Source organism: Mytilus edulis, chromosome 10 (assembly GCF_963676685.1).
Source record: "Mytilus edulis chromosome 10, xbMytEdul2.2, whole genome shotgun sequence".
Lineage (NCBI taxonomy): Eukaryota > Metazoa > Mollusca > Bivalvia > Mytilida > Mytilidae > Mytilus > Mytilus edulis.
Window position 1 is genome coordinate 84,121,584 of NC_092353.1, and position 23,715 is coordinate 84,145,298.

The following is a 23,715-nucleotide window of genomic DNA, read 5'->3' on the forward strand; positions in this document are numbered from 1 at the left end:
ATTTTAATTTTCAGAGAAATATTAAGCGAAATAAAAGAATAATTAGCAATTTCATTTGTTCAGGTCATTGTCGAGCTTGGTCATGTCAGTCAGCGATGGGATCATGTCACGATTTTGAAAGTTTTTGAAAATAAATCTTTATTTTTTATAACATAAATGTTTCAAAATGTGACATATCATTTTATGTTTCAAATCTGAGATAATTCTTTTGTAAAATAAAAAAGTTATTAGCATTTTTATTTGGTCCTGTTATTGTCGAAGTTGGTCCTGTCATTATCAGAGTTGGTCATGTCACGTTTTCTAAAGTTTCTTACATATTTTTTGTGTATTTATTTTTAAATTTATTTGATAAATGATGAAATCTTATTATATTTCAAATTTTAGAAAAATATTTTGAGAAATAAAAGAGAAATTAGCAATTTCATCTGGTCCGGTCATTGTCGTTGTTAGTCCTGTCAATCAGCGATGGTCATGTCACGTTTTCGAAAGTTTTTGAAAATAAATCTATAATTTTTATAACATTTTGGTTTCAAAATATGACATACCATTTTATATTTCAAATCTGAAATAATTCCTTTGAAAAACAAAAAAGTTATTAGCAATTTGATTTGGTCCTGTCATTCTCGATGTTGGTCCTGTCATTATCAGAGTTGGTCATGTCACGTTTTCTAAAGTTTCTTACAAAACTTTTTATTTTTTTTCTTAAATCTATTTATCAAATGATGAAATCTTATTATATTTCAAATTTCAGATCAATCCTTTGCGAAATGAAAAAGTTATTAGCATTTTTCATTTGGTCCTGTCATTCGGTCCTGTCATTCGGTCCAGTCATTAGTGTAACCCAAAAAAGGTGTCATGGCGGAAATTCTTTTGGTTTGAGTTTTATTAGCTAATTTTGATGTTATTGGCTTAAAAAAGGAACCTATCTTTATGGATGAATTTTTGATAAACCTTTAACTTGTGTTTTCTTATCTAGAAGTGTCACGATAGGTAAGATCCGTATGTATTTTAGTATTTGTGATTCCTTTTACCTGTTGACAGGTGACAACATGTTTGTAAACAAACATCATGAACATTTTTAATTCCAAATTTTTCATCTTCTCCTTACTAAAAAAATGTGTATCAAACAAATTATAAGAAATGCCTTAAGAAATTTAGAAGATCGTCCTTCATAGCATATACTGGTATGTAATTAAAAAAATTATGCACTTATGGATGGATATGTGCCAATTTAAAAATTAAATGAATCATCTATTCAGTTAATATGGCCTAGATTATGAAAAGATTTAATATGTAATCTCTTGGCATGAAATACTTTTAAAAGACTATCTAATTCACCAGTATGACCTGTCTTTTGTTCAATAAATATACTTTAGTATGAAACAACAACTTTTACCCAAGCATGTGTAGTGAAATATTGTAGAAGATTTTACTATAAAGCCTTACTAATGAGACATTGATTATAACACTTTGTTTTACATTGTTGTACAGAATTTAACAAAAATTAGCAGCCAAGATGGCAAGAAAAAAGATGTCAAAAAAAGAGTTTGATGCACAGTTTGATGCTTTCCTGAGAGATGTAAGTAACATTATCACTGAATTTAAATGACTCTTGACTTCTATGAATAAATGGAGACAATATGAGAGAAATATTGATAGAATGAAGTATTTTATCCCTCTATACAAGGAATGGTGAACATGCTAAATCATTGCTTATTTAAATTATATTTATTTGAATTTTCATTATAGAATTAGAAGTATCAATATTTTCATTTATTGCCATTTTTAACCATTCAAATGCCAAGTCTTCATGATCCCTCTTTAGTCGAGAATGACCAAAAGCTGTCATGAAGGTCCCCATGTAGATTTCTTATATTTTTGGTAATTGTTATGGGGGTTAAAAATCATATGATGTGGAGCTTATTTTACATGGACAGTTGTCAAATTCAGAACCCATTACCGGTATGGCTGATTTGCAGCAACAACAAAACGATTCGTACGGGTTATGTAAAAGCTTAAAGAGATTTGTAAAACAAACATTGACAAATGAAAACGTTTTTAATGACTTTATCTGTCAAATTGATGCTGTGAAACATGCATCTTTCTAGTCTGAATAAAAACCAGAAACGCGGATGTATCAATTTGATTGTAATATACGAAATGAATTTCGGAATTACGATACGATATTTCTTTACAGGAAATATTTAAGTTTTTACTTTTAAACTTTTAAAGTAATTCTTAATTATCGTTACAGCAGTATTCAAGTTATTTGCAATGAAATAATATTTACTGTTTTGCATCTTATTTTGTACTTCTTAAAAAAGGGGGATGCTGATTGCGTAAGTCAAAATAAAGCACGTGTTCGACTTCTTAAACTGTTTTCTTTGTAACTGGTTTATTAATTTTTTTATTTAATCTAAATTATCATAATCATTTGCTGAAACTTAGTTGATTAATTCGACAAATGGATCGTCTATCCTCAGATAGTATCCTCCTGTGTGGTTTGTTGATCTACCTGTACAAGCTCAGGTACAATTAAGTAATTAGCGATCTTAATCCGGATATCCCTCAGGCGTTAGAACTGGATTATGACATAAAAAGCCTAAGGGTTATGCAATTACATGCATTTGATTATAATTGATAAAAAAATGGCGTCGGGCTGCAAAAAACGATGAAGTTTTGAACACGATGGCGCCCCCCCCCCCCCCCCCCCCCCCCCCCCCCGCCATCGTTAAACAGGCCATGGAGATCCTTACATGATTATGATGAACAATGCAGTTTTAAGATAAACACACTTGATACATTTGGCGTAAAATAAGAACTAGTATTTTTCATACATGTCAAGTGACATGATATTCGCGTGTAATACACGCTTTTTCAACGGTTTACACGCGAGGATTTTGTCACATGGCGTGTACACGCTTTTCACCACTTTACACGCAATTACACGCTTTTTCGTTCTTTTCATTTTTTGGTCGTTAGTGATATCGCTATTCTCGGGTTTTTTCCTTATTCGGCGATAAATACCGAAAATTCGAATAAATTGTTTGGCTGCATATTGTTTATTTTTCTATGTGGACAACAGTAAAAGGTAAGTAATTTGTGATTAGTTTTAACGATTTTGTGACTTTCTTTCAAATTCACTTTATAGGGGAAATGTGCACAGAAAGAGGTCACTTTCAGGGCTTGTACCGTCGTCTAAAGTGGCGATTGTTAAGCCAAAACGATCTTTACCTGTTTACGGCAAGATTCAAGATTTATAAATTATATTTTGGAGTTGAGTTTACTTGAAATGATCGAGTGACAAGTAACGCATAATTTGTGCATTCTATGTTGCAATGATAAAAACAATACATGTGAGAGGAGAAATACAATGTAGCTATTTGCATAAGCATTTAACATGTTTATCTAATGGAAATCAAATTTATAAAACATTTTCATTTTCAATTTCAGTTTCAAATCTAGCCAACACGGCAACAGATTTCTACAGGCCATGGGGATTAAAATATCACAGAACTGTTGGATCAGCTCTCATAGTACCAGCTTTCTTCTGATGAACTACCCAGTTTTAACCAGGCAATAGCAATGGGAGCAATGGCAGAGATAATACTACATGTAGATGACATTTTACATTGCCAAAAAAAAAAAAAAACATTATGACATTCTTTCAAATCTTAATGAAGCTAATTCAGTCAAATATCAATTCCTACTGTGGGAGAGCCTTTTCAATTAGAAAGAAATTGACACTGAATTCTGATCAGAACTTGACTATGTTACATTTGTTATGTGTGCTGTCCTCAAATAAATGTAACTAAACTTGAAACTGGCAGTTGTTTTGAATATGTGCCTAGTAGTGGTGCTTTCAAAGCAACATAACAGACCACTGTTTAATACAATAAAAGTTCACAGTAGAATATATATTGTTTTTTTTATATTCACAAATTTGTATGAAATTATGAACATTACCACATTCATATTAACAAGTCCGCACTACGTCACGCGTTTTTACACGCTTTTTGACATGTCATGTCATGTCATGACATGATTTCCCATTGTCAGAGGTTGACATGTATGGTATTTTTTTATCCATTTATGGGCATAATGTTCTCTGGTCTGTGCATTCGTTCTTTCATTCGTCTGTTTGTCCCGCTTCAGGTTAAAGTTTTTGGTCAAGGTAGTTTTTGGAAAAAAATAGATGGCAAGGTTTCATCTTACATATGTTTTAAAATTTTTGCGATCAAAATTTCACTGTTTTGGGGGAGGGGGGTTTAAATTAGTGGGGGCAATTAAAATAATAATACTTAAAGAAGAAAATAGAGGTACAATACAAAAACAAGTGATTTTCAAGTCATTATCTGTGTTCAAACTTTTCATTCTATTTAAATACATGTATTGCAGTCTGTTTCATCAGAAGAATCAATCAGTTCATCAAGAATAAACAAGTATCTTGAACCTAAAAAGAAGAAGAAGGATGATGTCCCTTGGTGGATGCAGGATGACGATGATGACACTATCGGAACAGGTTTGTTTTTATGCCCCACCTACGATAGTAGAGGGACATAATGTTTTCTGGTCTGTCAGTCCGTTCGTTTGTTCTGCTTCAGGTTAAAGTTTTTGATCAAGGTAGTTTATGATCATTTGTTGATGAAGTTGAAGTCCAATCAACTTCAAACTTAGTACTCATATTCCCTATGTTATTATGCATGTTTCCTAGGCTATTATATGTTCTTTTTCTAATTTGAATGCCAAATTAGAGTTTTTACCCCAATTTCATGGTCCATTGAAACATAAAAATGATAGTGCGAGTGGGGTATCCGTGTACTGGGGACACATTGTTGTTTTATCTGAAATGATTAAAATTTCCTCTCTTTTAATATCCTTTTCCAGGTTTGCCAGATGAAATTTATCTCCCCTTTCTTAGCATACATGTATATAATCAATAGTTTGGCTTTGAGACATCAATTTTTTGGGCTTTTGAGATAACTGTTGGATAATTTGTAATTTAAAAATTGCTGAAATACAAGGTACAATGTACATGATGTATGCTTAACAAGTCATGACACTTCAGTGAATCAAGTTAATCAATTTGTTTGCTTTTATACATTGTAATATATTTATTGGCAAAAATTTCATGCATGTTCAGGATGTCACTTTATTTGAAATTTATACATGCATGTACATGTACATGTATATAGGATATATATGAATTCTAATGCAACAACGTTTGTAACGTTCATTTTGATTGGATAACGTCACTTTCTTACATGGCATCAATTGACAATTAATGCTATGGGACATATGCGCAAGCGCAGACGGCATATGACAAATTTTAAATACATGTTTTAACGTTGTTTTCTGTCAGTTTCATTGAAAAGGAGATAACAATATTGTATTTTAAGCTCCGACGGCATCAATTTGGAATTTGATGGTCGCAAATACCCGTTTTCTGTCTCCACTAACGCGTCACCAGTAAACTTAATTTGCGACCATCAAATCCCCAATGGATGCCGTGGGAGCTTAAAATACAATACAGTTATCTCTTTATTGTATACATGTGAAAAAAATAAGGTAATGTGGTATATTTGCCATTTATATACATTATATGACAGCTATCCTTATGGAAAACAAATACATTGCATACATCAATCAACCTATGCCAACTTACAAAACATGGTGGCCATACTGATTGACATGAAAACAGACACTTAAAGACTATGGTGGTTGAAAAATGATAGTGAGCACTCAACCCTCCCCTAATTGAAAATTGTATTTTCAATGGTATGGTATTTTTAGACACATAATTAGATAAGTATATTTATTATTTACAGGTACTGGTAAAAGTTTTTTAAAGAAGAAACAGCCTGAACCAGAACACAGTACACCTATCCGTGATGATAGACCAACACCACTGAAGAGTTCATTAGGGGGAGATAAGCCATCGCCTATAGAAGCAAATGATAAACAAAAATCGAAAACAAAAAAAGAGGTAAATTTATTAAAATTTAATGACTGAAGACTTTATGTAGTAAATATTGTATTAGGTAATGTAGGTAGAGAATTATTTTGTCATGGTATTAGCTGCTAGTTCATTTTTTTTAATAGAAATCAAAGCATGATTGGGTTATTTATCGTTAGAAATCATTTTTCATTGGCTGCTTTTAACAATTTTTGTCTTGTATTTAATTTATAACCTAGGTTTGCAAGTCTTGAAATTTCTTGAGTATTATTGATAAAAAATAATTGGAATCCACATCATTGGTACATTTAATGCTATTGTTAGGTGGTACCTAATACTACAGGGAGATAACTCTGTAAAATCAGCTAAACATTTTAATTACGTTGTGTTGTAAAGGGAATATTAAGCTTCTCAATGATCAAAATTGGTGTTTTTCGAACTGCTATATAACCAGTGTAATTTTTCTGATAAAATGGTTGGTTCAAGATTTTTGAAATTTTTCATATTTTTGTTAACATGGTTAAAAGGTCAAAGTAAATACTTTGTCAAAATTTTATTAAAATTAAACAAGCTAAATTAATTTTAATGAAAGTGTAAGATAACACCTTGACTGCTTGTTCAGGTTTACAAGGATACGGATAAACTATATATATTATTTAGAATGACACTTAACCACAATGGTCACTCACCATAAGTCAATGGTTTGATGCTGAACTGCATTTTTAATCAAACTGGAGTGCGATGTTGGTATTGTGATGCTATTTTGTTGATTAGAACTGAAGTACATTTGGGGTTAAGGTGAAGTGCAATGGATTAAATAAACTAAATTTTTAATGTTTTTCATGTTCACATGTTGATGTAGGTCAAAGTAAAAAATTTTGCAAGAAGCAGCTTTTCAGGTTTTTAAGTAAATCATCGAGTTTATAACCAATTTAAATCAATATTACAGTCATAATATATGTTATAAACAGGAATTGCATTTCCAGTTCTTAATATAACAAAGAAATGAGCTGAAGGTCATACACTTATTTAACACTACAAGCAAATGTTATTTGCCAATAACACTAATCCTAATTCATGTAATTTCAATGACTGAAAAAATCAGGTAGTTGTTTGAACTGCAACTTTAGCTGATCCTTTAATTTTGGAAATTGACTGTATTTTTGCTTTTTTACATGTGCATGTACGATGGAGCAATGAACATCGATGTTCTCTAGATCTGAATACATACTAATCTGCAGATAGACTCTCGATATTATAATACAACGGTAAACAAGGAACTCATGAATGGAACAATCCAAAGCTTAACTGTTAAAATAGAAATATGTCTACATGCATGACATGCAGCAAAATTAAATAGGACAATATCTCATTTACAAATTAAGTTAGGACATATACACATCTTTGCACTTCAGCATCCCCATCACACCTAAGAGTCCTACATTTTAAAAAAGAATTGAAAATATTTTTTCCCTAGAACATTGTAGACCAGGCCAACATTAAAAATTTCTTTGTTTCTCCTCTCCCGACTGAGGTTGTTAGGGTATGGGTAGGTAGGTAGGCAAATTATTTTATTTTATTCCTTGATATGGTTTTCTATATTGAACTTGTACAAAATTGAACAGGTAAGGCTCAAGTCATTCTCTGTATTCTAATTCAGTGTACACCCCAGTTTTCAAAAAAACAGTATACAGGGACCTCCTTTTTTCCCTATTCATTTAATGTAATGAAATCTACAAAAGCGCACATTCTACTTGTGATAACAATGCTTAATGATAGCAAGTGTTTTTTTAGTTAAGAAAAAAAGCTTATTTCAAGTCTAATGCATAACTCACAACAAAACAATTCCTTTGTTCACCAATTCATACCTTCATCATCAATTATGAGATGACAAAAAGATACATGTATGTTAATCACTTGGGAATTAAAATTTTTCAATGAATACAATTTTTCAATAGAAGTGAACATAATTCAGTTATGTTCAGTTACACATGGATCATGCAGCTTGGTCAATTGATTCCTAAACAAAGATTTGTATGTTTTTTCGAGTTCTAGAAGAAACAAGGCTTCACTTTATATTCATGTTTTGTATTTCCTAATATACTTTTAATAAGTATTTACGAATTCTACTGATGCAGTAATAACGTGCTCTTTTGTAATTTTCATGCCATAAATTAAAAAGGAAACCCCATTTAAAATGGGTTTGTTTTACACCAGAAAACAGGGACGTTCCCTGAAAGCAGGGAATACATGTATCCCACATTTCTTGACTTGTGCCTAACCTGTTCAAAGACAAAGTAGATAGATTTTAAAGCTTTTTACTCAAAAGTCTTTTAGATTTTATCCTTTAAACAGGAACAGAGGTTAGACACAAAGCAAATCAAGATGCAATCAGCGGGTTAAAAGTTGCTTCAGTTTTTTTTTTATTTTCAAAAAAGATCACCCTTGCACACAAAGAAATCGTGCGGCAAAACATTTTGTTTGTTTTCCTTGATTCCGAATCATGAAGACGCTTCAATGCAAAAATACCTTGATTTAAAACGCTCGATGACTACAGCATCGGAAAGGTATCACCAAAACCCAACGCTCGTTGACTACAGCATCGGAAAGATATCACCAATAACCAACATAGCAACAAAAAAAAGTGAACAAGAATGGCCAATAAAAATTTTCGGGTCGCGGTAATTTTAACGGGTCGGTCGTGTGAGGGGAAACAAACAATATTTTATTTTTGGCCCCATATAATGTAAACTGTAACCCCAGATAGTTATCTCTAATTATTGTATTATCAATTTCAAATCCATTTTTGAAATTGTAATTTGATGGTAAAATAAAATCCTTGTTTAATTTTGTGGTAAGTGTTTACATGGTTTAGTACAATTGTTTTTATTTGAAGCATTTGATATTAAGTTTTATGCCCTTTCTTCCAGAAACAATATTTCAAGGCAAGTAGTACACTGACATATCATATCATATCTTATTCTTATCTTTTCAACACTTAGTTCAAATTAACCATGAGAAGTTCATTCATCGATCTTGATTGTAAAATAGTGTCAATATATCTCAATTCTAGAAGTTTTTATATCTCTGATTGGCTGATCCTTGCAAAGTTCAGCCAAAAATCTGCTGTTATTTAGAAAATCAAGATGATTGCTTGTGATGGCTTGTGTCATATATACATTTATGTATAACTTAAACAGGGTGATATTGCAGGTCAATCACTCAGGCCAAATAAAAATATATGTGTGGTTCCAGTAACCCGACCGACCCTAGTTAAAACCCCCCGACCCTAGAACTTTTTTTTCTCTTCGTAAAATAAATTTTCAAAGAATCAAATTTTGAGGATTGTGAATTAAAATAATTAAATTCATAGATTTCTGTCATCTAAATTTCCATCACAAGTATCTGTTATGGCTAAAATGCAACAATTCATAACAGAATGCAACAAAATTAACTAAAAACGTATCATGACTGTTTATTTTACAACCAAACAGATGTGAAAATGGTGGACTTCTGGTTGGGGCGTGTATAATACCGGAAACAATTTCGGTAAACACACGATTTTTTTCCGGATTTTGACATTCAAAAATAAAAATTAAAAAAAAAAAAAAAAAATTGCCGACCTACCGACCCTATTTTTTAAAAGTATGTAACTGGAACCACACATATATTTTTATTTGGCCTCATTGTGAAAATTCATACCTGGATTGATTTTACCTGAATTTCAATTTTCAGTGTGTGTATCATTATTACAATTTAAATCTATTTTTGAAATCTGTTACTCACTATTTATGCTTTATATTGCACTATTCTATCTTTATATATATACATGTATATTTCTATATCGATACATATAATTGCTTATTTAATTATCTCTAATGCTGTGAGGCTTCATGTACTTGAGATATAACGTTTATGATTTAAAAATGAGAGGCTCAACACATGTTATATTTGATACTTAGACTTTTGTTTTTGTAAGATGTTTACATATATATATATATATATATATAGAAATCTCTCAGCATGTCAAGATTACTGATGATAATACATTTAAGCTCCACAGTTTTAATAGCCTGCCACATTTTCAGCAATACATTGTGACAGGCCTACATTTTAACCCCACCTTTTTATTGTTTTTACAGATAACTTGACCCTGAAAATTTTTCATTTGCTAAATTTGAAATATTTTGAAAACTTTACTACCGGTAGTTAGTGTATTGTTTTATAAATTTTTAATATTTTTTGAGTTTTTTTTTTTTATACTTGTGGAAGATATTTTATATCTCTGTACTCATGAAAACTAGTTAATTACAGTATTTATTCATGATACATTTCTGTAACATTCACACCTCATTTTTCATGATTGGATCTCCACAGCATGACCTAACCTGCATGTTGTTATCAATCACATCTGTTCAAGACATCGATTATTTATTTTTATAATTTCCATAAAAAACACAAACCGTAGTTATCCAAATATCACATGTCATATGGATGAACATCAGACGGATTGATTTTAGCAAAGATGAAAAAAAACCAGACAAGACATTTTTCTGTGTTAAATTTTATTTGTATTTGTTTTTTTTTAATATTTCAGTTATTATTTAGTATGAGAATTCCATGCTTCCTGTTTTTTCTTTACCTTTTCGCATGATTTGAATTTACAGTATTGTTATTTATAATTTTTATTATAAGGCGTTTGAATTTCTATCAGTTTGTTGTGTTTTTGTTTCAGACAGAAGTACGGTTTGTAGTATGATATATGTGTTAGATCCATAAACATTTAGGAATAAGGGGCCAAAAAATGGCCAAAAAGAAGCATTTTTCTAGTTTACAAACAATAACTTGTGTTTAAGTGTATGGATCTCTCTGAAATTATACTACAAGGTTTTTTACTACAGAGGGAAGGCTGGAATCGATTTTGGGGTTCTTACTCAATGGGGGTTTCAATAAGTGAGGGGCCAAAAAAAGGGGCCCAAATAAGCAGTCAATAACTTGTGTTTAAGTGTATAAATCTCTCTGAAATTATACAAGTAGTTTCCATACTACAAAGGGATGGTTATAAGGGGTAATGGATCAAATCATTAAGCAATTAGGGGCAAAAAGTGGGGAAACAAGGGTTTTTCTGGTTAAAGGACAATTTAGACAATTTAAAAGCAGTACGTGCGTGTAAGTGAGGGAATCCAATTCCAATTCCAATTTAAAGAATACTGTTATAAATATGTTTGATTACTTGATTATCTCCCTTACACTGCTTGAAAATTATGTTAAAGGAAGACGTGATAATTGTCTTGAGATGCGTAGCTGTAAAATTTATTTTTAGAAGTTTACTGTTAATTAATATTAATTTTAACTATGACTGTAAGTTATTTTATATTTTAATACTTTATGATGTATTTAAGTGAGTAGTTATTGTTGCCAACTTAGTTAGAAATTTGAATTGAGATTATTTTTGGAATAAGGAATTGGGGGAGGTGAAAAAAAATGGGGAGGGGTGATTGGTAAAATTTTTCTCATTTCAGATTTCATAAATTATAAAGAATTTTTCTTCAAATATTTTTTTTGACGGGTTTTATATTCAACAGCATAGTGTATTTCTGAAAAGCAAATTTTTTTTTTGGTTCATTAGACCACATTCATTCTCAGTTTTCGGTATCAACTATTTAATCACAATCCAAATTCAGAGCTGTATCAAGCTTGAATGTTGTGTCCATACTTGCCCCAACTGTTCAGGGTTTTCGGCCGTATAAAGCTGTGCCCTGCGGAGCATCTGGTTAATATTTATAAACTTTTTATAGTATTCTTCCTAGATATTTCATATAGCATCCTGGTGAACAGTGGAAATTAAAATACCATCTTGTTTCATAAAATTATAGCATCATTTCCATAACACAACCTATAAGAAAACCACTACAGATAACATCACATTTAAGATCATATCGTCACATTACCATGATGCTAAAAGGCTGTGGCGAGAACACGGTATTTAATCCATATTTGTCAACATGGAACATTATCAACAATTAAGGAACCATAACTTTGTTGTTGAATCTGTTCAGAGACTAGTAAATGAATTTCAATCTAAGTTGATAATTTTTCTTGCTTATATATACCATATTCTGTATCTGAGGGTTGTTTGTAAGGAGACATACAAAATATTCATTGATCTCCCCATAGAAAAAAAAACCAATTATTGTTTATTAAAGATGTTTTCTCCTCTTGTTTTAGAATTTTGTCAGATATTCGAATCCTCTGATTTTATCCATGTAGTGCCATTAAAAATATTCTTTGCTAATTCCTCATTTCTGTTTCATTATTTTATAACATAAAGTTTTAAAAAAACACTTTTGAAAATCTTTATAAACTCCTTGTTTTTTTTTCAAAAATTTTGAAAGAAAAAGGGTGACAATGTTAATTGTAAGAAAAGTCTAGAGAAAATTATTTCCCACCAAATTTTCAAATCTCAAAAACCAGCACACAAACCCTTCATTGTTTTCTACTTTTTGATTTTCTTTCTTTATGTAATATCAATTTATAACATTCTTTTAAAAAGCTTGTTATTTTGAAACAGAGTAGCAAACATCTTTAATTTGGATCTGTATATAATGGAGTGTATTTCTTTTCTATTTTTAGACAAAAACTAGAGGTCCCAGAGGTAAAGCAGATGCATCAATGAGTAAAGACAGCTTAGAAGATAGTATGTAATTTAGATAAAAAATTTGGTTTGATTTCGATATGCTTTTGGTTTTTGTCGAGCCTGTGACTTCTGTCGCATAAAGCTAGACATAGGGATAGTGATCTTCCAGACGCGTCAGTTTTCTGAAATGATACTTTTCAGAAATATTTGCTGCCTTAAAAAAAAACTGAAAATTATACATTTAAGGTTATACTTAATAATATGAACAGATACAAATGTATGCCAATTGATCTTGAATAATGACAAATATTCTGGTTTAAGAATTATGCTGTTTAATGACAGGAATTTTTAAATGGCTTTGGATAACAGTTGTCTCAAAATATATTTATATATATTTATTCATATTTTTTTTTCAGTTTCTGAGAAATCTGAAGAAGAGAGTCAAAAGGACAGGTTAGTGTTATGTATGAGTTTTACAGTTCTTGTACAGATTTAGACATGAAATAATTGGTCTTTCATTCATTTTCTACAAAATGCTGCTTCAATTCTATATTTTTAATTTTTATTTAAGTTAATTAATTTAAACACAAACCATTAAAATTTAATCAGGGTAGAAACTCATACTTTTTTTTCAGTTTTTCTGGAGTAAAAACCATGTGGTATGCTCATGATGAAAAATTTAGAATGATAACAGTATAAAAGATTGAAAATATTTACATTCAATGGATGAATAAGTGAAAAAGTCTTTAATCTTACATCTTAGTAAGTGAAAGTGATGTATGTGTAACACAGTCAGGTCTATGTGTTAATGTTTCAGAAAAAGAACAATTTTATCTGTATTCAATTTAAAATTTCAGGAAAATTCACCTTAAGAATGACAGCAGCTATGGGTCCAGAAATGGTACAGGTAAGATATTGACATAGTTCATCCCTCTTTTTTTTGGGGTGGGGGACCTCATAAAGTTTTGTGCACCTATTTAGAAATTTTAATCACTTGATAGTGAAGTTGAAAAAGTTTCATTAATTAATTGTGACCAAATGAATGCTTCATGTGTCAATTTTGTTTTCAACACTGTCATTTTGAAATAAAAATCAAATTTGGATATTTCCTATGTATTTGAAATTACTGTATATAATTGGCTCATCATTTAACAATGAAAATAAATCAAAGATGCTTTTTATCTGGTTTAAGGTAGATAGGGTGTCTAAATTATAATCTATAGAATGTTTTAATAATTTGTCAAAATGTAGTTTAAATCATGCTATTTTTTTAAATAAGAAGAATGGGTCACAGGGCTTATTTCCAGAGTACTAGTTTTGAGATAAAATATGAGAAGATAGCTCTATTATTATGGTTTCAGATAAGAAAAAGAAAAAATGGAGTCACATGACCCATTTTCTTGGTACATATTAAGATAGGTAAATTCCTAACAAATTCTATTGTAAAAGTAACTTTATCTGAATTATCTGCCCTTACATTTGAGTTGCCTCCCCTTATGTGGCAAAGTTTGAAAAAAATAATCTAACAAAGGTATTCTGTTTAGTGTAAAATACAACCATAAATATGATAAAACATGTCATTTTCTATATTGAATTAAAATTCTTACACATGAATTACCTACTACCCTAAACATTTGCACATTTTATTTTTAAAGATCTAGACCAATGGTTTTCTGGTGTTTAATTATTCAAGATGGAGGAAGACAGCCTATCTACCTTAATTTGGATCTTTGATCACTATTTAAAAAGTTGTTAGCTGGATGAATATTATTATAGTTATTGTGTGTCTTGTTTTTGATATGAATATGTATGTCATAAAAAATGCTTTATATTTATGTCGTGTTTATTTGCAATTTTAAGTCATTTGTTTACAGGAAAGCCAGGTTTTGATACACTTGATGAAATCGCAGAAAAAGAGAGATTTTTCAAGGTAAATTAGAATTTAACAGTATATGTTAATCTGAGTAATTCCAACCAAATTTAGAATATATTCAATTCAAGGAATTTAAACCCCAAAACTAATGTCATAGTAATTTGCATACTCCAAACTGGATAATACTGAGTCTTAAAGTAATGATATTTTAAAGCCTTTGAGTAAGTTACTTGTGGCTCTTTCTTATTACCTTTCAACAAGCTTATTGAAGTTAATGAAACAAAGGCCTATGGTTATTACAAGCATGACTGGCTTAAGTAGCATCAATGATTTCTTGATTTCAATTCCTAGGTTGCACTGTATGTTAACAGTTACTGTAGCATATAAATGTATTTATACCTCCGCTTTAAAAAAGGGGGGGTATACTGTTTTACCTCTGTCTGTCAGTCCGTCCGTCCGTCCGTCCATCAGTCCGTCCGTCAGTCCGTCCGTCAGTCAGTCAGTCCGTCCCATGAAACTTTCGTCACATTTTTCTCAGGAACTACACATCCACCCTTTCTGTAATTTGGTATCAACATTTATATATGTCAGCCACACCGTGTGATGCGTTTTCAGATTCATCACTTGACAACTTCCTGTTTACCGAACACTTGTCTGATTTTACACATGATAGCCAAGTTGAAAATTTTCGTCACATTTTTCTCAGGAACTACAATACAAGGATTTCTGAAATTTGGTTTCAGGATTTATATTAGTCAGCTATACCGTGTGATGCGTTTTCAGATTCATCACTCGACAACTTCCTGTTTACCGAACACTTGTATGATTTTACACATGATAGCCAAGTTGAAAATTTTCGTCACATTTTTCTCAGGAACTACAATACAAGGATTTCTGAAATTTGGTTTCAGGATTTATATAAGTCAGCTATACCGTGTGATGCGTTTTCAGATTCATCACTCGACTACTTCCTGTTTACCGAACACTTGTATGATTTTACACATGATAACCAAGTTAAAAATTTTCGTCACATTTTTCTCAGGAACTACAATACAAGGATTTCTGAAATTTGGTTTCAGGATTTTTATAAGTCAGCTATACCGTGTGATGCGTTTTCAGATTCATCACTCGACAACTTCCTGTTTACCGAACACTTGCATATTTTTACACTATTAATATTATCCACTTGCGGCGGGGGTATCATCAGTGAGCAGTAGCTCGCAGTTTCACTTGTTTAGTTTTAAACTAACACTCATACTAAAAAACAGTGCTAGAAAAACTGTAAAATGTAGAATAGCCATAAATTAATTACTATGAATTCAAAAGAATTTTATGTACTTATATTATTGGGAAAGTTGCACATTAGATAAAATATTTCAAGATCAACTATTGCAGAAAATTCTACATACATGTAATGCTATCAAAATTTTAAATAAAAAAATAAGATTTTATATTATTTCAAATGATACTATCCACCAGAGACCAAATTTTTCGAATACAACAACTATAGGTCACAGTACAACCTTCAACAATGAGCAAAACCAATAATGCATTGAAAGCTAAATGCATGTTTTTATATTTTAAAGACTCCTATCTCATACCAATTTTTGCAGTAACAAAAATATCGCAAGAATTTCTGAATTTACAATATGTTGAAGTAATAACCACATCCAGCATGATTACTCATTACTGTATTCTAGGATATGGAACGTGAAGGAACTGTAGATTACGGAAGATTGAACCAAGATCTGAGTGGGACTACAGGGAACACATTATCACCAGAGGGGCCAGCAAGAGGGGCTGCTACACTGGCTGCTCTAGAAGATATTGAGGAGGACGAAGTGGTCAACAGACCTCAAACGTACAGAGAAATGTCAGAGAGAACAGAGGTACAGTGTGTGGCCTTTAGTAATTTTCACTACATGAAATGAGAATGGAAATAGGAAATGTGTCAAAGATACAACAACCTGACCAAAGAGCAAAAAACAGCACAAGGCCACCAATGGGTCTTCAACACAGTGTGAAAATCCAGCGCCTGTGGCGTGCTTAAGTTTCATATAAATCTTCATTTTGAAAAAAAAAATATTAATGTAGGTGTAATTTTTGATTGGATTTTAAACAATTGAGTATCAAAAGCAGCATAATTATCACAGGTTTATTTGGTTGAATTTTTGTTGTGGAGTATTTTCATTTTCTGATGATATGAACAAAAGTAGGGTTTTTTGTTTAGGATTTTGAACATAACGATTGACTGTGTGAAGAAGGAATGTGTTGCATTTGTTCATTCCACAAAATCAATACACAACCTGCCAAAATCAAAATCAGTGAAAAACAGCACTTTTAATGCAGTCAGAAATTAAGTATTTGTTTTATATTTCAGGGTACATCCCATCAGAAGCCTAGTATGTTATCGAAAGGTACGTTTTATAAACATTGTTTATATTGGATTGGTTTTGATAAAAAATTGTACAAGTAAGTTTTGTGTAATCAACTAGTACAAATCTTACAGGTTTTAAACCAGATCCCTGAAACCTTCACAAGACAATTATGCATAGGTTAAACTTTAGCCCCTGTTGTTATGGAAGTGTTTGACTAACTTCAATTTTCAGAATCTGGTAACCCAGTAATTTTTTTAGTAAATTTATGAAAGAGGGTATAAGTTTTGTGTAATCAACTCCTGCTGAAGTTTTCAATACAAATTCAAGAAACTTCACAGAAATATTGTTCTTATATTGAAAATATGTACCTGTTATTATGGAAGTGTTTGAGGAATTGTTCAAATTTAAATGTTCAGTATAGAACATTGTCTGCTGTGTTATAAACATTCTTTGCAACCTGTCCTTTTGAGTCTTTAATCTATGTTTTTTAGTTTCTTTAATGGATTCTATGGAGTCGACTATGAACACGACAGGGACTTCCCCTAAAGTAGGACAGAATACCCTAGAGGAGGCCAAGGAAGGGTTTGATGACGTGGATGGACAGGTGGCAGCTCGCCATTCTCAACCAACTTCCATGAAAACAGGAACAGGTAAACTTTTAAAACTGTTTATAAATGTCTGATTAAACAGTGATGTTTATATTACAAAATACCATGACTTATCCAAGTTTAAAGATTTCAGAGTAAATGGTTTGTCAATGCATTTTTTATTTCAGATGTAATAGATTTATAAATGCTTCCACCCAAAGAAAATAAACAATCTCATATATTTTTCCTCAAGTAACCACAATGATATAGAGCTGACTTTTTATTTTCTCATCACTTGGCGTTCGTCGTCTGTCGTCCTTCGTCTGTCGTCCGTTGTTAACTTGAACAAAAATCTTCTCCCCTGAAACTACTGGGCCAAATTTTACTAAACTTAGCCACAATCATTATTAGGGTATCTAGTTTTAAAAAAAGTGTCTGGTGACGTGGCCAAATAACCAAGAAGGCCACCATGGCTTAAAATAGAAAATAGAGGTAAAATGTAGATTTTGGCTTATATCTGTGAAACCAAAGCATCTAAAGCAAGCCTGACATGATATAGGTAGAGATGATTGTAAGCAGCAAGACTTTCAGTAAAGTAAAATCTACAAACACATCACCATCACCAAAACACAATTTTGTCATGAATCCATTTGTGTCCTTTGCTTAATATGCACATAGACCAACGTTAGCGACACTGGCTCTTTTGTATAACAAATATAGTGAACATAACCGGTTAAGCTGTGGATTTGTTCTTTTCATGCAATTATATCTTCCTGAATTGGCTAAAAACAAGGAAACTTTGGGTTGTTTTCTACTCTCTGGTCAGTTTGTTGTCTTTTTGCCACATTCCCTGTTTCAATTCTCTATTCTATGTAATTTCTTCACTAATATTCATGTGCTAAAATGTTGCTATAAAATTTTTAACAAGGAAAAAAGATTTTAAATCGTTTTTTGTAATGGCAATGAATTATATTTGTTCAGAACAATCAGGAAGCAGTAAACAAATATCTGGTATGTAATATTACTAGATCTGTGTAATGTTGCTAAATGTTTTATACCTGCTAACACTGACTGGTACTTAATGTTTTAATTGATTGGCTCAAAACTACAAAATGTACAGACACTAAAATATTGTATAATTTCTAAAATGACTTGATGACAAATAAATAATGTAATATTTTCTGGAACAAATGTCCACATTGTTCAAAATGCTCAAATTTGAAGATACAAAAATAACTGCTATTATTAACATTATCATCGTATGTGACATGCTTAACGTGGCCTGGTATTAACTGTTTGTGTTGACTGTTAGTTTAGAATGCTAACCTGGGATTTGGTGGTTGAGTGTTCTAAGTAGTTTATTTACAATAATCACTAGCCTGTCAACACTAAAGTAGTGAGTTCAAACACCACCCATTTTGTAACAGGTGAGTTTTATATGTACTTGGATCTAAATCAGTACTTATACAGTCGCAAATTTCAAATGTTCAGCTATGAGTGTTCCTGATGAAGGTAAATCCAGAAAAGCGCTTTGGACGCATGAAATTATTTAACGTGTTTCATTTTTGAGATTTTGAGTTTTCCTGCTGATGGTTGGTGGTATTCTCTTGACACTTCAACTTCCTATACTATTTATATTGATCCCATGATATATTTAAGCTGAAAATAGAGCTTAACACCACCAATCAATCAATAGAATGTAACATTGGTTTTCCTGTTTGATTGGTTTTACACTAGTCATTTGGAGCTCTTTATAGCTTGCTGTTCATTGTGAGGCAAGACTCTGAGAACTTTGAAGGTCCTGTAAAATGCTTATATTCTTACCATAAAAAAGCATATAACGTTGGAGTACGATCGGAACAGCCCTGGCAATATATTCATATTTTACCACGGCTGTGTACTCGAAGCGTTTGAAGGGCGTCATGTTAGAATATAATATATAATCATTTACTAAAGATCTGGAGGTCTTATTGTTTATTCAAATATTCCTTTCTACCTGTCTGTATTTCCCATCTACAACACCTCTTTAAGCAGTGAATTAATTTTAATGAATGGTTTGGATATGGTTCAGTACAAAATAATGTTCTTACATCTTATTTCATTTAATTTGTTAAAAGAGCCAAGTGAGCTTTTTTCATCACTTTGCGTCCGTCGTCTGTCATTTCCGGCGTCGTCTGTTAACTTTTACAAAAATCTTCTCCTCTAAAACTACTTGACCAAATTTTACCAAACTTATCTAGTTTTAAAAATGTGTCCGGTGACCCGGTGTCATATGGTATTTTGAACCCCATGGTAAATTGACCCCGGGGTCAAAATACCGCTATGGTAAATTGAACCCCCCCATGGTAAATTGAACCCCCCCTGTATGGAAAATTGAACCCCCATGGTAAATTGAACCCCCCTGTTTTTTTCATCCTAGATGATTATTAGAACATTTTACATTATTCTAAAGCTTATCATAGATTAAAATATCATTCATACAAGAAAGGGAGGTACATTTTTCCATGCTTAATTAAAAGAAATATCTTTGCTTGGTATAAGTGCTCTGAAGTCTTTACCAACAAAATGTCATTCAAAATACTTATTGACACATTATAACTAGACCATATGTAGCTTGAATGCTTTAATTATTTGTAATTATAACATATGTATATATAAATATAAGGGTAGTTTTGATTTTCCATGGTAAAAAAGGGGGAGGGGGTCAAAATACCATGGCAAAGTAAAATTTTCAAAATGTCTTTTCCAGCAATTTAAATACATACAAACTACTTATTGGTGAATTGTAACTACATAAAAGAGTTAGAATTGCCAGATTTTTGGAAATTAAAGGTCTAGAGTAGGGGTTTAATATACCACAGGGGGGTCAAAATATCATGGAAAAGTAAAATTTTCAAAATATCTTTTCCAGCAAGTTTAATAAATACAAACTACTTAGTGTTGTATTCTAACTTCATAAAAGAGTTAAAATTGCCAGAATTTCTGAAATTAAAGGCCTAGAGAAGGGGGTTCAATATACCGCAGGGGGGTCAAAATACCATGGCAAAGAAAAATTTTCAAAATAACTTTTCAAGCAAGTTTGATACATACAAACTACTTATTGGTGTATTCTAACTACATAAAAGAGTTAGAATTTCCAGATTTTTTTTAATCAAAGGTCTAGAGTAGGGGGTTCAATATACCGCAGGGGGGTCAAAATACCATGGCAAAGTAAAATTTTCAAAATAACTTTTCCAGCAAGTTCGATACATATAAACTACTTATTGGTGTATTCTAACTACATAAAAGAGTTAGAATTTCCAGATTTTGTTTATTCAAAGGTCTACAGTAGGGTGTTAATATACCACATGGGGGGGGGGGGGGGGTCAAAATATCATGGAAAAGTAAAATTTTCAAAATTTCTTTTCCAGCAAGTTTAGTACATACAAACTAATTATTGCTGTATTCTAAATACATAAAAAAGTTAAATTTGCCAGATTTGTTTAAATTAAAGGTCTAGAGTAGGGGTTCAATATACCGTAGGGGGTCAAAATACCATGGCAAAGTAAAATTTTCAAAATATCTTTTCCAGTAAGTTTGATAAATACAAACTACTTATTGTTGTATTCTAACTTCATAAAAGAGTTAAAATTGCCAGAATTTCTGAAATTAAAGGCCTAGAGAAGGGGGTTCAATATACCGCAGGGGGGTCAAAATACCATGGCTAAGTAAAATTTTCAAAATATCTTTTCCAGCAAGTTAAATACATACAAACTTTTTATTGGTGTATTCTTACTACATAAAAGAGTTCAAATTGCCAGAATTTCTAAAATTAAAGGCCTAGAGTAGGGGTTCAATATACCGCAGGGGGGTCAAAATACCATGGCAAAGTAAAATTTTCAAAATAACTTTTCCAGCAAGTTTAGTACATACAAACTACTTATTTGTGACTTTGAAATACATAAAAGAGTTAGATTTGCCAGATTTGTTTAAATTAAAGGTCTAGAGTAGGGGTTCAATATACCGCAGGGGGGTCAAAATACCATGGCAAAGTAAAATTTTCAAAATATCTTTTCCAGCAAGTTTAATACATACAAACTACTGATTGGTGTATTCTTACTACATAGAAGAGTTTAGAATTGCCAGAATTTTGAAATTAAAGGCCTAGAGTAGGGGGCTCAATATACCGCCGGAGAGTCAAAATACCATGGCAAAGTAAATTTTTCAAAATATCTTTTCCAGCAAGTTTAATACATACAAACTACTTATTGGTGTATTCCAACTACACCAAAGAGTTAAAATTGCCCAATTTTTTTGAATTAAAGGTCTAGACAGTCAAAGGAATTACTTAAACAAGTAACATTTAAAATAACCTATACAAGTAATGTTGAAACGAGGCTATTTTAGATGTTACTTATATAAGTAACTTTTCTAAATATTATTTTTATAGGTGTCCAACTATACAGATTTTACTAGCTTTAACAAATTTTCACGGTCATCTGGTTATTTTTCCCATGAAATATAAAACTAATCTTTCTGAAACACTAATTGTCTTTCTGACGCACGTATGTTTTATATCGATGCTTTTGGGTTAAAGATTGGTCTTTTGGAACTTTTAAAAAATCATTTTCCTCAAAAATCTAGCAGGTAGACAGATATAAATAGATAGAAACTTGTGAATTAATTAAGACTTGAAGTTTTTTTTAATTTGTAACCCAAAACAATTACATATGTTCCTTAAATAAGTGTTATTATTAATTCTTTCAAAGATGAATAAAATATCTTATTCAAGTAATATTTTTGTCATTCTTTTTAAAGTAACCCTTTATCTCTATACTCTTCTAAAATCTAATGAATTCTTCATTTTATGATATAAAATGATGTAAAAATTCATGAGAACTACATTTAGTCCATGCTTTTATTGAAATTCAAAATAACTCTATTGAGTATTTTTTTTATTTTTTAAAACAAAAATTACCTAAATAAGTAACTAAAAAAAATTACTTGTTCAAGTAATGCCCCTGACTGCTATAGAAGGGGGTTCAATATACCGCAAGGGGGTCAAAATACCATGGCAAAGTAAAATTTTCAAAATATCTTTTCCAGCAAGTTAAATACATACAAACTACTTATTGGTGTATTCTTACTACATAAAAGAGTTAAAATTGCCAGAATTTCTAAAATTAAAGGCTTAGAGTAGGGGTTCAATATACCGCAGGGGGGTCAAAATACCATGGCAAAGTAAAATTTTCAAAATAACTTTTCCAGCAAGTTCGATACATATAAACTACTTATTGGTGTATTCTAACTACATAAAAGAGTTAGAATTTCCAGATTTTTTTTATTCAAAGGTCTACAGTAGGGTGTTAATATACCGCAGGGGGGTCAAAATACCATGGCAAAGTAAAATTTTCAAAATATCTTTTCCAGCAAGTTAAATACGTACAAACTACATATTTGTGTATTCTAACTACAGAAAAGAGTTTGAATTGCCAGAATTTCTAAAATTAAAGGCCTAGAGTAGGGGTTCAATATACCGCAGGGGGGTCAAAATACCATGGCAAAGTAAAATTTTCAAAATAACTTTTCCAGCAAGTTTGATACATACAAACTACTTATTGGTGTATTCTAACTACATAAAAAATTTAGAATTGCCAGAATTTCTGAAATTAAAGGCCTAGAGAAGGGGGTTCAATATACCGCAGGGGGGTCAAAATACCATGGCAAAGTAAAATTTTCAAAATATCTTTTCCAGCAAGTTTAATACATACAAACTACTGATTGGTGTATTTTAACTACATAAAAGAGTTTAGAATTGCCAGAATTTTGAAATTAAAGGCTTAGAGTAGGGGGCTCAATATACTGCAGGAGGTCAAAATACTATGGCAAAGTAAAATTTTCAAAATATTTTTTCCAGCAAGTTTAATAAATACAAACTACTTATATTTGTATTCTTACTACATAAAAGAGTTCGAATTGCCAGAATTTCTGAAATTAAAGGCCTAGAGTAGGGGGTTCAATATACCACAGGGGGGGTCAAAATACCATGGCAAAGTTAAATTTTCAAAACAACTTTTCCAGCAAGTTTGATACATGCAAACTACTTATTGGTGTATTCTAACTACATAAAAAAGTTAGAATTGCCAGAATTTCTGAAATTAAAGGCCTAGAGTAGGGGGTTCAATATACCACAGGGGGGGTCAAAATACCATGGCAAAGTAAAATTTTCAAAACAAGCAAGTTTGATACATGCAAACTACTTATTGGTGTATTCATACAACATAAAAGAGTTAGAATTGCCAGAA

The 23,715-nt window shown here is 31.4% G+C and overlaps 1 protein-coding gene across 1 annotated transcript in view; it reads left to right on the plus strand.

Annotated features, from left to right (window-relative positions):
* The first annotated feature begins 844 nt into the window (after nucleotides 1–844).
* The window catches only part of LOC139492045 (centrosomal protein of 162 kDa-like), a 70,757-nt gene continuing 47,886 nt past the window's right edge, over nucleotides 845–23,715 (plus strand). Inside the window, exons 1-13 of the mRNA XM_071280151.1 lie at nucleotides 845–990; nucleotides 1,492–1,579; nucleotides 4,399–4,522; nucleotides 5,829–5,986; nucleotides 8,887–8,901; nucleotides 12,590–12,653; nucleotides 13,010–13,046; nucleotides 13,451–13,500; nucleotides 14,468–14,523; nucleotides 16,167–16,355; nucleotides 16,847–16,883; nucleotides 17,336–17,494; nucleotides 18,413–18,442. Coding sequence (XP_071136252.1) covers nucleotides 1,517–1,579; nucleotides 4,399–4,522; nucleotides 5,829–5,986; nucleotides 8,887–8,901; nucleotides 12,590–12,653; nucleotides 13,010–13,046; nucleotides 13,451–13,500; nucleotides 14,468–14,523; nucleotides 16,167–16,355; nucleotides 16,847–16,883; nucleotides 17,336–17,494; nucleotides 18,413–18,442 — 982 coding nt within the window. The 5' untranslated portion in view covers nucleotides 845–990; nucleotides 1,492–1,516. The remainder of the gene's footprint in view (nucleotides 991–1,491; nucleotides 1,580–4,398; nucleotides 4,523–5,828; nucleotides 5,987–8,886; nucleotides 8,902–12,589; nucleotides 12,654–13,009; nucleotides 13,047–13,450; nucleotides 13,501–14,467; nucleotides 14,524–16,166; nucleotides 16,356–16,846; nucleotides 16,884–17,335; nucleotides 17,495–18,412; nucleotides 18,443–23,715) is intronic.